The sequence below is a fragment of the Rhinoderma darwinii genome, chromosome 7 (genome assembly GCF_050947455.1).
Source record: "Rhinoderma darwinii isolate aRhiDar2 chromosome 7, aRhiDar2.hap1, whole genome shotgun sequence".
NCBI classification, from domain to species: domain Eukaryota; kingdom Metazoa; phylum Chordata; class Amphibia; order Anura; family Rhinodermatidae; genus Rhinoderma; species Rhinoderma darwinii.
In genome coordinates, this window is record NC_134693.1 from 31,279,243 (window position 1) to 31,294,734 (window position 15,492).

At 40.9% G+C, this 15,492-nt stretch overlaps 1 protein-coding gene across 1 annotated transcript in view; it reads right to left on the reverse strand.

The window, feature by feature from the left end:
- LAMC2 (laminin subunit gamma 2) overlaps positions 1-11,486 on the reverse strand; it is a 37,260-nt gene extending 25,774 nt beyond the window's left edge. Inside the window, exons 1-5 of the mRNA XM_075833122.1 lie at positions 11,396-11,486; positions 6,031-6,228; positions 5,688-5,805; positions 2,415-2,516; positions 53-189 (exon numbers count right to left, since the gene is read on the reverse strand). Of these exons, the coding sequence (XP_075689237.1) occupies positions 53-189; positions 2,415-2,516; positions 5,688-5,805; positions 6,031-6,228; positions 11,396-11,486 (646 nt within the window). The remainder of the gene's footprint in view (positions 1-52; positions 190-2,414; positions 2,517-5,687; positions 5,806-6,030; positions 6,229-11,395) is intronic.
- Positions 11,487-15,492: the final 4,006 nt, after the last annotated feature.

The window sequence follows — 15,492 nt, forward strand, 5'->3', positions numbered from 1 at the left end:
AACAGCGCACATATGAGGAAACTTAGGAAGACGATACATTTGTGTAAATTACCTTTCTCAAAATAAGACGTGATGTTACTCCTGTTATGGCCAGTAGAACTGCTGCAAGTTGCTGAATGTCCATAGCAAAAACACTGCAAGCATCCCTCTGATCGCCCGGCCTGCAGGTTATAGTATCCAGCCTTACACCTGCAATAAACACCATGACGCAGATATAAAGCAGCGGAGGAGATAGTTTTCTGCTATTGCTTACTGTGTGGATCCAGAAGAAGAACATGCGCCCCTTGCAGTGAGAAGGAGCTTGAAAGGAACGGCAGTCGAGCATACGCATTTCTATGTCCTCTAGGTCAAATAGTGAAGAGAAACAGGGGGTTCAGGTGGGGGCCCCAGCAGTGAGGCCCACATCAATCAAAAATGTATTCTCATTTTTGATTTTGGTACCTTTAAAGTGGTATTCCAGTTTCAGCAAATAATTGTTATTTTTGTACAATGAAAAGTTATACAATTTTCCAATATTCTTTTTGTATTAATACCCAATTGTTTTCAAAATCTCTGCTTACAGTTATTAAATATGAATCTTCATTGTTTACTGCCAAAAGGTAAAAATCTGTTCACGGTCATGTGATGAACACACATGTGCACGGCTTGTTACAAGCCTCAGCTCTGGAACGCATAGGGTGAATTTGGATAAAATGTTTTTGACCGCACAGTAAAAAATGCATAAAAAAAGCTGCAAAAATGCACACGATTTTACTGCGAAGGGCTGCGGTTTGTAATGCGTCTTTTGCCTGTGTGCTTTTTCCAGGTTTACATTTATTTTACATGTTTCCACTGTAAAAACAGCGCAGCCAAAAAACGCTTTGGAAATCATGGTAAAAACACGTACAGCTTTATTGCACTTTTTGCTTATATTTTTTTTTGCCCTGACAAAACGTCTCATCTAAAGGCACCCATACTGTGACAATTCGTGCAACTGTGTGTCCATCACATGATTATGATCAGTGTTTTTTTCCCTGGGAGCAAGCAATGAAGATTTATATTGAATGACTGCAAGCAGAGATTTTGAAAACATTTGGGAATTGATATAGAAAGCATATTCAAAAAATTGTGTAACTTTTTATTATACAATAAAATAGCAATTATTTGCTGAAACTAGAATACCTCTTTAACTCTAAGGCTGGATTCACACGAGCATATTACGTCCGTAATGGACGGAACGTAATTCGGCCGCAAATCCCGGACCGAACACACTGCAGGGAGCCGGGCTCCTGGCATTATAGTTATGTACGACGCTAGGAGTCCCTGCCTCGCTGCCGGACAACTGTCCCATACTGAAAACATGATTACAGTACGGGACAGTTGTCCTGCAGCGAGGCAGGGACTCCTAGCATCGTACATAACTATGATGCTAGGAGTCCGGCTCCCTGCACTGTGTTCGGTCCGGGACTTGCGGCCGAAATACGTTCCGTCCATTACGGACGTAATATGCTCGTGTAAATCCAGCCTAAGGCTATGTTCACACGGAGTATTTTGGGGGAGGAATATCTGCCTCAAAGCTCCAAACGGAATTTTGAGGCAGATATTCCTCCCCCAAAATACTCCGTGTGAATAGCAATGATCGCGCCGTTTTTCGCCCGCGGCCATTGAGCGCCGCGGGCAGAAAACACGCTTTCTCCTGCCTCCCATTGAAGTCAATGGGAGGTCGGAGGCGGAAGCGCCCGAAGATAGGGCATGTCGCTTCTTTTTCCCGCGAGGCAGTTTTACTGCTCGCGGGAAAAAGACGCCGACGCCTCCCATTGAAATCAATGGGAGGCGTTCTCGGGCCGTTTCTGCCGAGTTTTGCGACGCGGTTTCCGCGTCAAAAAACTCGGCAAAAGACCCCGTGTGAACATAGCCTAAGTCTCTGCAGGGAATTTAGGGCTCTGTATCAGAAAACCAGAGCACTGATTGTTATAAAGATGTATTAATAGCACAGAATGTTGGGCCTCAAAACGAAATAGTAAAAAAGATAAACATTTACTATAAAAGAAGAGTAAACATTTGCATTGACATTCTCTAGACACTAACAAAATGGGAACAAGTGGGGGGAGGGGAGAAATATCCAACAGCAGGACCCCCTACAATCAACTTTTTTTTTAAGGGGCAGTGTCATTTTAAAATCTGACGGATGAAAACCGGGGTCGAAGACCCCCACCGATCACTAGAATAAAGATGCTGGGCATATTCCCCCTTGGCTCCTCCTGGCTTTCCTTGGCCGTAGACAGTAAATCAGATACTCAATCCACATCAGACAACCAATTAAAAACATTTTTTTTTAGTATAATAATGTGTTTCTTAAAAATATTGTTGTCATTTATCCAGAATATCAATTATTTTGTCACAGAATAGTGAACAGCTACATAAAGTTACATTACCTGTCACAACTCTCTCCAGTGACTTTGGGTTTGCAAGCACAGTTTCCTTCACTGTCGCATCCCTGGCTGCTGCCGGCCGGGTCACATAGACAGCCTTGTCGCCTGACATTTGGAGAAAGCAAAGAGACAATAAAATATAAGTGATATTCTAGCAGAGATTGCAATAAGCAAGGATTCATTTACTGTGAACCTGATGCTGCACCCTATAATGTACCTCAATTTTACTTACCTGAAATTTTTGTTGCCTTAAATCCAAAGGCAGCACCTGATGGAGGTCAGAAGAAGACCCCCTGAGGTGCTGCCAAGGAAGATTAGGAATAAAAAAAATTCTGCACAACTTTTCTTAGTTATATCTGTTTCTGGGAAAACTGAGTAACAACCAATAGAGCCACCATTACGTCTCCCACAGAGTGACTAAAGAATTTATGATCCTGTACAAGGGTCGGATAATGGCTAAAATAACATCGATTGTGATGTTTATGAAACTAGAACTATATATAATATACAAAATGATCGCAACCTTCTATATATCATAAACTTTATTATTTGACAGATGAGCTCCTGAGGGACTTTTCATTGTGCAACAATTCACCCCACCCTGAAGAGTACATGGATGAAATAGAGAACAGCAGGTGAGGAGTGGTTTAGTGCAGAAATAGGCATCATTTACACGAGCGTAATAGACGCGCGTGCTTTTCACGCGTGTCGTACGCACCTATATTACTCTATGGGGCAGTGCAGACAGTCCTTGGGTTTTGCGCAGCGTGAGTCCACTGCGTAAAACTCACGACATGTTCTATATATCAGCGTTTTTTCGCGCATCACGCACCCATTGAAGTCAATGGGTGCGTGAAAACCACGCAGGTCGCACAGAAGCACTTCCGTGCGAACTGCGTCAAACTCTGAATGTAAACAGAAAAGCACCACGTGCATTTTTGTTTACAAACATCCAAACGGAGTGTCATAATGATGGCGGCTGCGAGAAAATCACGCAGCCGCGCATCATACACTGATGACACACGCAGCTGTTAAGTGCATTTTGCGCACGCAAAACGCCACGTTTTTTGCGTGCGCAAAACGCACCACACGCTCGTGTAAATCAGGCCATATACCGTATATTCCACAGGCATTGTGCACTGAGACTATAAATGTATATAACAAGTAAAAACAAATATCCACAGTATGTTATTGCTTTACTATATATATATAGCAGCCTACGGAAAATGTAAAGTGAAACAAAAATATACATACTCCAGCGCTGTTACAATTATAGGGTAGAAATCGGATAAAGCTTGGAGATCACACACAAACTCAAAAACGTCTGAGAATACGGAGCTGTTGTCAGACGAAAACAGCTCCTCATTTTCAGATGTTTTTGTAGCAACTCGCGTTTTTCGTGGCGTATTTTACGGATGTTATTGGAGCTGTTTTTCAATGGAGTCAATGAAAAACGGCTCCAAAAACGTCCCAATAAGTGACATGCACTTCTTTTTCACGGGCGTCTTTTTACGCGCCGTATTTTGACAGCGACGCATAAAATAACACCTCGTGGGAACAGAACACCGTAAAACCCATTGAAAGCAATGGGCAGATGTTTGTAGGCGCAATGGAGCCGTTTTTTCAGGCGTAAATCGAGGCGTAAAATGCCCGAATTATGTCTGTAAACAGTGCGTGTGAACATACCCTTAGTATGCTTGATCTCAGCGTCAAGCATATGCTTAAAATTCCATAAATAGCAATTACATATAATGTATCGTGGATAGTTTGTAGCAAAGTACGCATCAGAAGTAAATGGTCACTATAGTTGGGAAAACCTTCAGAGCAAAAGTCAATATCAGACAAGGCAACTTAGAAATATTGAAGACATCGATATTATATTATAAGTGCTCAGCCATTCACTGATGCTCTTTTAATTGTATCCTCTTTGCTTTCTCTTTTCCTGCTAAGGCTACATTTAGACGAGCGTCTCTGATTTGCATGCGTAAAAAAAATGCAGCGTTTTTCCTACATTTCTTGTCCATGTGCGTTGCATATTGGCATCACTGTGCTTTGCGTGTGGCATGTGTTTTTCACGTTCGTGCAAGCACTTTAAAATTTATTTCTCTGCTTTTCAATGTATTCGATACGTGAAACACAGACAGCACATGGATGTCGTCCGTGTGCTGTCCATGGCACCAATATCGGACATGCAGCGAGTTTCACGCAACAGACACTCGCTGCATGAAAAACAACACGTGTGAATGGCCCCATTGAATTGCATGGGTCCGTGTGCTGTGAGTGATTTCAACGCACAGCACACGAGTATTACTCTCGTCTGAATGAGCCCTAATTGTACATGCTGCCCCAATGTCTTGTATCGCCAATAGAGCCACCACTGGTGCCTGTCCACATGGCGTCTAGGCCTTTCACGTGGAACCTGTTAAACTGCGGATGACACTGCTCCCCCTCAATGGTATTAGCCACAACGTCAAAGCAATAAATAATAGCATATCTTCTAAACAACAAGGCCAATTAACTCAGTTAGCCCAACATGTTTCGTCATCCTGACTTCATTAGGGACAGTGAGATGAACTAAATTTAGGAGATCTTCACGTTTTATCCCATTTCTTCCCTTTAATTTTTATAGCGTCTGGTTATAGATATGTTTATAAATGCATATAGGTAAATCTTTTTATTCATTTAATTTATATATTGAGACTTTTTAGCATTCGTACATTCATATAGCAGTTATGGATATTGGTTTAGGTGACATTGCAGCTCATTAATGCCACTAGACCAGTCACAACAGGCTGATGATTCCTTTACTTTGTAACTCACTTGTCAGCTTTGCTGTATAGATTGGAACAGAATGAGAAATCTCATGTCTGTTCTCACTATCATTTGAAGGTGGGGATATTACTGACTGCTCTGTTGTACTGCTGGAGGACTAGATAAGGCAGAATAGCAGCAGAATATACACATATAAGGCCCTATATGAATCTCAAATGTCACTCTCTGGCCTCTTGGGTGGCTGATATAATCTGTGACATTTCTCTGTCAATTGACTCCTATTAATTTCAGCTGCCATAAAGCGAACACACTGCTGTTCTGACTATACAGACAATGCAGGAAGGAAGTACGTCTCCAATATGGCAGCCTATAGGAAAGTTTTTCAAAATATAAAACAAATAGCTACAAGATTTAAAAAAAAAATTCTTGAGACACATTTATTTAATGAAACTAAACTTAAATCCATGAGACACTCCCTTTAAGCTTCATATATATTATATTTACCTGCAGCCAGCCTCTGTCAGTGAATGGAAGCCAAGCTGGCATCGGTCACACTTTTCTCCTATCACACCAGGCTTACAGCTACAGCGTCCATTGTTATCACACTGAGTGCTAAGAGAACCTTTAAGGGGAAGGATGACACACACACCAAATCAGTATTGATCCTTTACTTTAGCGTCATTATTAATTTCGATTAGGAGTCTAGCAAAGCATCAAATTGCTTAGTGCTTATGAGGATGTAATGTCTGAAATACATTACTGACCTCAGAAAATGTATCAAAGTATTAGAAAACAATAACTGAGCATGTAAGTCCCACTGTATTAAGACTTATTCTTGAGAACGTACCTTTGGCATGGCAGTGGCAAGGTGCACAGGCACCATTCTGTTGAGGGTAGTACCCATCTTTGCATCTCTCACAGTTTGGGCCATCTGTGCCTCCATTACAGTCTATGCAGCGGAACCCAGAACCTGTCTGTGCCTGCAATTCTGGGTCATACACACAGCGCTGGGAGCGGCCATTACAGTTGCAGACGGATATATGGACTGGAGGGTTAGAAAAAGAAGTAAAATATAAAGAGGATACTTACTGTAACACTGGATGAATGAAAATATGAAAACTATCATTTAACCTTATTAATTACTTAAGAACAGATAATCAGGCCACCAATAATTAAAGGGATTGTCTGGGTTAGAAAGTCCATTTTCAAATATGCTATTACAGCATTCTGAACTATTATAGGGGAGTTTCACGTTCGGGACATCCATCTATTGGCCAGCATGGAGAGCAGCTACAAAAAGTGTGTCTGGAGGCACCAGCATGGCTTGGATAGCCTATTAATTTGAATGGTCAACATGTAATACTTAATTTCCCCTGCGGTGTTGCTGTAGGGAAATTAAACAGTTGTAATCAGGTTTCTCTGCCCATTACATTTGATTGCTGAGGGTCCTAAGGTTTTTCAATACGCACAGGAATAATTGAGATATCCAATATGAAAATAGTGAAGACTGTGTACACCATCACGTCAAAATAAAATCCATACAATAAGTAACAGTCCTAAATCAAAACTAAAATGTGCGCCAAATCACATGTCAATGGCCGACACCTATAAAGATTACATGTAACCGTAAAAGATTAGATTTCTTTGCCCATGACAACTTGACTAAGGATAGGAAAGGAGAAAGAGAACAGGATGTAGGAGGTTGTGCTAAAAAAAATAGAAAAACATTAGGAATTTAGAATAACATTAAGAATAGAAAAACTATGGGAATTTTGGAATGGGGGAACACTTATTTAATTATATATTTCTCGTTGCTAATATAGCGCCAACCAATCAGTCCCTGTCTCCAACAAAACAAATAGTTTTTCTTTTTTTCAGGAACATAACTATAGGGGATGGATAGGTTGTAGTCACATCAAGCCTAGGTGCTTGAGTGGGTACAACGTCACCTAAGAGGAGGGCCCTGGTACATGTGGCTAACTTAACACTGCAGTATGAGCAATTGCTGGAAAACGAAATTTCATGTTTCTTCCCCTGTGGCGTCATTTACATATTTTGTCAATGGAGAACAGAGAGGTTTTGATGGCCATCGGTACAATGCAACAGGCCCTAGGCTGGATTCACAGCAGATTTCTCAATGTAGATGCAGATTTTGAGAAATTTGCAACAAATCCGCTGTGTGTGCGGGTACCCTTAGGGGTGTGCAACCTGTGCGGTCGCACAAGGCGCATTATCCGCCCCTGCTGAAGGGGCTCTTCAGACAGACTGCCACTTGGAGCTTGCGACCACCACAAATGTTTATATTAATCTTATACATTATTATTTTGACGTTGGATAGCACTGTTACGTGTTAGATTAGTTTATGTTTGGAGCTCTCTTGTTATTATTTGAGCAGTGTATGGTGGTATTTACCACTATTTTTGCTATTGCCAACATGCACTGCAATATAAAGCATTGCTAATAAGACAATTGTATAAAGGTGTTATTTGGGCAATGTACAGTACCTTAGGGCACCATACTGTATGGAGACTATAATTAGAAACTGTTTGGTATAGTTATTCGCACACCATAGGAGGGCGCTAACAGAAGCCATCGCAATGGGCACATCCAATGTCAGGCAAGCCCTGCAACTGGCGGTGCTAGGAAAGCATTAGTGGGATGTCAAACTTACTCCTGTTCTCCCCTATTGCCTGAATCAGTCCTGCTCCCTAATATACTAGCAAAGGTTCATTAAAGGTGACTCTTTAAATATTCCCTTTTTTTCATCTGCCTGCACATGTTACAACAGATTTGTTTTCCAACACTAGACGGTGAAAACGTTCTTAACTGGATAATCATAGTTGAGAACCAGTAATTTTGGATGCTTAGGTGACGTACACTTACCGATTATTCTTTGGCCTGACTAAGTATGATCATTTCCTGATGAAAATAAATAGTTTATGGTTGCTTAGAACTTGATTTCAAGGCTCTAGTAGTTCTATTACAGATTGATCCAGCAAAACTCAGGTTGTAACATGAATACATTCCAGACCATTTATATGCCAGCCAAAGAGTAGACTTCTCACATTCTAATAATGCTTATTCCGACCTGTAATACCCCATGTGATTAGCATCTGCAAGTCCTCCGAAGAAAGTTCTTGAGTCACATGACTAAAGTATCTTGGCTCTTGACACTCCTGTCATTGTATAGCAAATTCTGCTGCCAATAGTTATATCACTATATATTACCTCAGTGTTGTTTTTCTTCTCTACAATCATATCTCCCTTTATACCTCCTTAATTTACCATAACTAATATTATCACATATATTATCCTTCATTTATATCGATCTACCCTGTGATGAAGAGATGTCCAATTTATTGTAGCATATAATGCAGTTTACAACCTGTAATTCATAGAACACAATTTATTTTCAAAGAATTGAAGGGGATTTTAATAGATTTATTTTACTTTCATTTTATGTGTTATTTAAAAATATTCTTATGTAAAGGAACTCTCTTTTATAAACCCGACTGAAAAATAATAAACCACTAAACAGACATAGACATATTCTAGGTGCAAATACATTAGTAAATCTGCCCCATTTTGTCCGGGGCACACAAAGAACTAGTGACCATAGGAAACAATGGCATTTGCATGCAGTGCACGTGATGTTGGGAAGTAGTAACAGGAATACTCCAAATTCTCAAATTTTCAGCATGTAGTGTGTAATAATATGTATAATGCTTTAGTATTGTAATATACACCGCATTGGAATGCAGAGATTATAGGTGCAACTTGTCTGCTGCTCTGTCCTACCCTTGGGTATTAAAGGGGTTGGCCACTATTGTACAATTGATGACCTTTCCACCAGATAGGTCATCAGTATATGATCGGTGGGGGTCCGACACCCGGACACCGCACTGATCAGCTGCGACAGCTGCCTCCGCGCACCGGACATCCATGCCGGAAGCAAATAGCTCCGGTCACGGAATAGCGGCCGAGCTGCAGTACTGGAGCTCTGCTCCTATTCAAGTTAATAGGAGCAGAGCTGGAATTCCCTCAGCACGGCCGCTATGCGGTGTACGGAGCCAACTGCTCCCGGCTCCGTACATTGCATACGGCTCATCATCTAGAGGCCACAGGCAGCCGGAGCAGCTGGTTGGAGGGGTCCGGGTGTCAAACCTACACTGATCAAATACTGATGACCTATCCGCCATGACTAGTCCGGTAGTGGACAACCCCTTCATAATCCTGAAACAACTTTATGCCAGAAGTGCCCTGTGTTTCCTGAAAATAAAATGCTGCTGCATTTTTATTTTTATTTGCTTTTGCATTTCAGTCATAGCAGATTGGCAACTGCCCATTTATTTCACTTTGTTAGGAGGTGCTGACTGTTTTTTACACCGATATTAGCTTTATGTAAACTTATCGGTACGATCTAGAAAACAGTACATCTTCCTATGAAGCCTCCCATACATAACTATATAAGGAAAAGTGAAAACCTCATATGACATGCCTATGAAGCCTGAGGGCATGACTGTGCCAAGTGATCCCACAATACTCCTTTCAGAGAGTCACTTTTCACCATCTGACTGAATTGGTTCAGCTACAGATGTAGCAAGCGCCAAAATGACAAACGGCACAATTACACAAGTTTTTAACCATGAAAAGATAAACAGTAAAATTATGTAGTAGTAGAATGAAGGGTACCGAAAAACCCTCTACTTCACTGGTTTCCAACTTGTGGCTCGTCAGCTGTTGCTAAAGTAGCTGGAGAGCCACAGATTGGGGAACGCTCCTCTACTGTAATACTAGGAGAACTGGCATCACCTTCAAATCTGACGAAATAAATCTTATAACAACGTATCAGCCATATTTAGTAATGGTTTCATCATGCATATATCTGGCAATCTTAAAGGGTCCAAATACAAAGCTGTTCTGCAACTACCGTGGCTCGGTCGCATCATGTATGGGCACACTAACTGGTTGTTAATAATAATTATCATTAACACACTGGGGAAGAACGTATAGGGTTTTAGGAATCCACCAAATGGATACATCATTGTTAATGATTAGTCAGTCCATTTATAAGTCACCTAATTACTAAAGTCTTACTTAGAGGGGTTATATGAGGCTAGGCAAACATGACTCCTGTCTTCCAAAAACAGTAGCATTCTTGTCAATGGACTGTGTCTGGGCTGTGTACACCACACACAGCCCCTGGACAAGTGTGGCACTGTTTCTGGAAGCCAGCAGCCATGTTTTTCTAACCTTTAAAGGGGTCCTCTGGGTCTTTAAAAGTAATGGCTAATCTAAAAGAATTAATTTCCTTTGGGACTGTACATACAAATTTTCCATCGTTTTTAATACATTTAAAGGGCATTTACTCGAGTTGTTTGCTACTGACAGGTGTAAAGTTTTATTTAGTTGTTTGTTAGCTATGTATGTTGCTGGGAAAGTCATGTGACAATCTATATGGCTGCCATTACCGCTCACATAGGAAGGAACCTGCATAACTTGGGAAAACTTTTATTTAGGACTCCTAAATAAAAGTTTTCCCAAGTTATGCAGATTCCTTCCTATGTGAGCGGTAATGGAAGCCATATAGATTGTCGAGTCAAGAAATAAGACTTTTGCCAAGTTCCTCTGTATTGTTGCAAATCTAGACAGATTTGCCATTTAGAAATCTGGGAAAGTTGCGTGACAAACCCATAACGAAGCAGCAATAAAGTCCATACGTTTTTTTTACATTTTCAAAACAGAGAGAGATGAAATGGTTATAATTTACAAACAGAATTGTCCGGGATTAGAAAAAAGTCTGCTTTCTTTCCTGAAACATTACCAATCTAGTCCATAGGCTGGTACGTGATAGGTGTCTGCTACTGCAATTTAATCCCATTCACTTGATAAGAGATGAGTTGCAATGCCAGACATCACCCATGGACAAGAGTGGTGCAGTTTTTCAATCATTTGTTCTAATCTTGGACACCCCCTTTAAGTAAAAGTCTTTGCTCCTAGTTACTCAAAGGTGTATAAAACTAAAATCATTCTCCATACTGTTAATGTCAAAAGTGCGTGTTGTTCTCCACTGCTCCATTATACTCAATCCGTACTTTTTAAATACTGCAGTCAGAATTAAAGGCAAGGTCATAACAAGGTTTTAACTCTATGCATTCCATTGTACATGATGAACTACTACCCACCACCAAAAGTAAAATCTTAAATCTCACCATCTATGGATGATGCAGCAAAAACCACTGACAGTGTACCCAGCAATGGAAGCAGCAGCAGAAGTGGGTCTAGACTCCTCCGTAAAATCATCCTATGGTGGCGATGGTGGTTGTTGTTGTTTTGGGGTCCTGTGTAGCGTGCACCCTGCACCCTCTGTCTGACTGCTTCTGTCTCCTTCAGGTGTGTTTTATGAGTTCTCTGTAACCTGACTCATTAGACACAAAGATCTTCTGTTGTGACTCACCCTCTGAATAACAGCCCAACCCTTCACTATTTCACAGCCACACACTAGATCCCGGTCTATACATCATACAACCTGCTCAATGTACACCAGGGCTCGAGTGAACCTGTGACCACCTCATCCAAATATAAGACAGCAGATTGTTATTTTCCAAATGTCTTATATGGAGACAATTAAAAGGAACCTACGCTTCTGTATTTGGGAATTATATTTACAAGAATTCTGAAACAGCCAGATTCCGAGCCTGTGTCTGCTGCACCATAGGCAAAATACAGGCTGTCATAAATAGCAGTCAGGATTCTGGTGACAGAGGCATTTTGATTTTCACACCACTGCTTTGCTCTATTATCAGATTTTTCCAGGGAATGATAAACATACAAATAGATAGATAGAGTCCAAAAAAGAGGCAGCACTCCATGCGCCACGCAATAAACCAACCAGATTTATTTTCATATTTTGGAGTACTGCCTCTTTTTTGGACATGTAGACATAGGACTCTTGCTGGACTCCTCTGGCGTGTACTCTAGAATTTGTTGCTTTTATATATATATATATATATATATATATATATATATATATATATATATATATATATATATATATATATATATATATATATATATATATATATATATATATAATTTATTTATTTTTCCATTGTGCTGCTTTGGACTTTCGATAGATAGATAGATAGATAGATAGATAGATAGATAGATAGATAGATAGATAGATCGATCGATCGATCGATCGATAGATACCAACCACTGCTCTGAGCACAAAATATGATACGAGTATAAAATTATATGAAAATCTTCCTACCTATTTAAATTCATATACATCTCCATAGGCAGGGACGTAGCTAGAGGGGGTGCTGGTGGGGCAAGTGCTCTAGGTGCTGGGGAGGGGCATCAACGAGCCACTCTGCATTGGCCGAGTATTAGGAAAGATTAGCTACGTCTCTGCTATAGGAACAGTATTATAGCGGTTACAAAAAAAACAAAAACAACAACAACAATTTAGTAGTAGTTAGGTAGATCTGATAGAGCCGCTTTCTTGAGAAGAGGGGACTCTAGCGGGCAAGCACTGAGTGTGGTAAGTCCGTCAGCTACACATAAGTAGCTGTGTGGAAGACAATTATTTTAATTATTTTAACACACAAGATTTCTATTTTACATAATATGGTAGTTATTAAACCCGGCAAATTTAAGATATTTAACTAGGCCTGAAAATGAATGAAATTTAAAAATGTCCAGCGGTTCCCCGGCATTCATCAGCGACCCCCACCCTCTATGACATTCATGTGCCCTAATAAAGCATATTGACCGGCGTTATCATTGTGAAACATGCCCTTTTAAAGGGAGAAATTCCTATAATATAATGAGTATTTATGCAGTAACCCGAAGGTGGAGCTTCACTTTAAGATAAAATAGTGAGTGATGGAGATATGTGGGGTGCAGACAGGAAGCAGTTAGTGAATCAGACACTTGAGGTAATGGTTGCTGCAGCCGTCAGGAGAATGACACTCAGCTGAGAACATGCCTGCAGGGAAGGTAGACTAGGCTGTGGTGAGGCAACTCCCTCCGCAAAGACTGCTTGCCCTACGGATACATAAAGTTAACAGGGGTAAACAGAAAACGAGCGGGAATCTTCCTAAAACATCCGACTGTCACCATCAGACACACCCAATGAGGGATTTATAAGACCTGCGCTAATGGGTTACTGTAAGAAAGGGACAAATGGAGACATTAATACAATTATTATTAAAATACTATGTGATATTAATTACATTTATATATTTTGCATGACATATGAAGCTATGAGGCTTCTACAACTCGTTTTAAAGCTCGGATTTTAAACTGGTTTCTCTATAAACAACATTTGTCAACTATCCATAGAATAGGTGATAAATGTCTGGTCGGTGGGACTCTGGGATCTCTGTACAGCGCTCAACTACAGTGAAGGAAATAAGTATTTGATCCCTTGCTGATTTTGTACGTTTGCCCACTGTCAAAGAAATGAACAGTCTAGAATTTTTAGGCTAGGTTAATTTTACCAGTGAGAGATAGATTATATAAAAAAAAAACTGAAAATCACATTGTCAAAATTATATATATTTATTTGCATTGTGCACAGAGAAATAAGTATATGATCCCTTTGGCAAACAAGACTTAATACTTGGTGGCAAAACCCTTGTTGGCAAGCACAGCAGTCAGAAGTTTTTTGTAGTTGATGATGAGGTTTGCACACATGTTAGATGGAATTTTGGCCCACTCCTCTTTGCAGATCATCTGTAAATCATTACGATTTGAAGGCTGTCGCTTGGCAACTCGGTTCTTCAGCTCCCTCCATAAGTTTTCGATGGGATTAAGGTCTGGAGACTGGCTAGGCCACTCCATGACCTTAATGTGCTTCTTTTTGAGCCACTCCTTTGTTGCCTTGGCTGTATGTTTCGGGTCATTGTCGTGCTGGAAGACCCAGCCACGAGCCATTTTTAATGTCTTGGTGGAGGGAAGGAGGTGGTCACTCAGGATTTGATGGTACATGGCTCCATCCATTCTCCCATTGATGCGGTGAAGTAGTCCTGTGCCCTTAGCAGAGAAACACCCCCAAAACATAATGTTTCCACCTCCATGCTTGACAGTGGGGACGGTGTTCTTTGGGTCACAGGCAGCATTTCTCTTCCTCCAAACACGGCGAGTTGAGTTAATGCCAAAGAGCTCAATTTTAGTCTCATCTGACCACAGCACCTTCTCCCAATCACTCTCAGAATCATCCAGATGTTAATTTGCAAACTTCAGACGGGCCTGTACATGTGCCTTCTTGAGCAGGGGGACCTTGCGGGCACTGCAGGATTTTAATCCATTACAGCGTAATGTGTTACCAATGATTTTCTTGGTGACTGTGGTCCCAGCTGCCTTGAGATCATTAACAAGTTCCCCCCGTGTAGTTTTCGGCTGAGCTCCCACCTTCCTCAGGATCAAGGATACCCCACGAGGTGAGATTTTGCATGGAGCCCCAGATCGATGTCGATTGACAGTCATTTTGTATGTCTTCCATTTTCTTACTATTGCACCAACAGTTGTCTCCTTCTCACCCAGCGTCTTACTTATGGTTTTGTAGCCCATTCCAGCCTTGTGCAGGTCTATGATCTTGTCCCCGACATCCTTAGAAAGCTCTTCGGTCTTGCCCATGTTGTAGAGGTTAGAAGTCAGACTGATTAATTGAGTCTGTGGATAGGAGTCTTTTATACAGGTGACCATGTAAGACAGCTGTCTTTAATGCAGGCACCAAGTTGATTTGGAGCGTGTAACTGGTCTGGAGGAGGCTGAACTCTTAATGGTTGGTAGGGGATCAAATACTTATTTCTCTGTGCACAATGCAAATAAATATATAGAATTTTGACAATGTGATTTTCTGTTTTTGTTTTTTTTTTAATATAATCTATCTCTCACTGGTAAAATTAACCTAGCCTAAAAATTCTAGACTGTTCATGACTTTGACAGTGGGCAAACTTACAAAATCAGCAAGGGATCAAATACTTATTTCCTTCACTGTACCTCCGTCAGTCCCATAGACAGTGAATGGAGCGGTGGCCATGCATGTGCACTACTGCTCCATTCCAACAGGGAACTCGAGGGACCTCATGATCTCGGAGTGTCCCCGCGGTCAGATATTTATCACCTATCCTGTGGATAGGTGATAAAGGTTGTTTATCTGAACACCCTTTAAGGGCATATGCACACAGCTGTAATACAAATCTGTGTTGTATGGATTGGCTAAACAGCACCTATAGACTGCTCCATATATCTCCGATGTCATATGTTGCATGCCGTATTATGTAGCTATTCAGAAAGC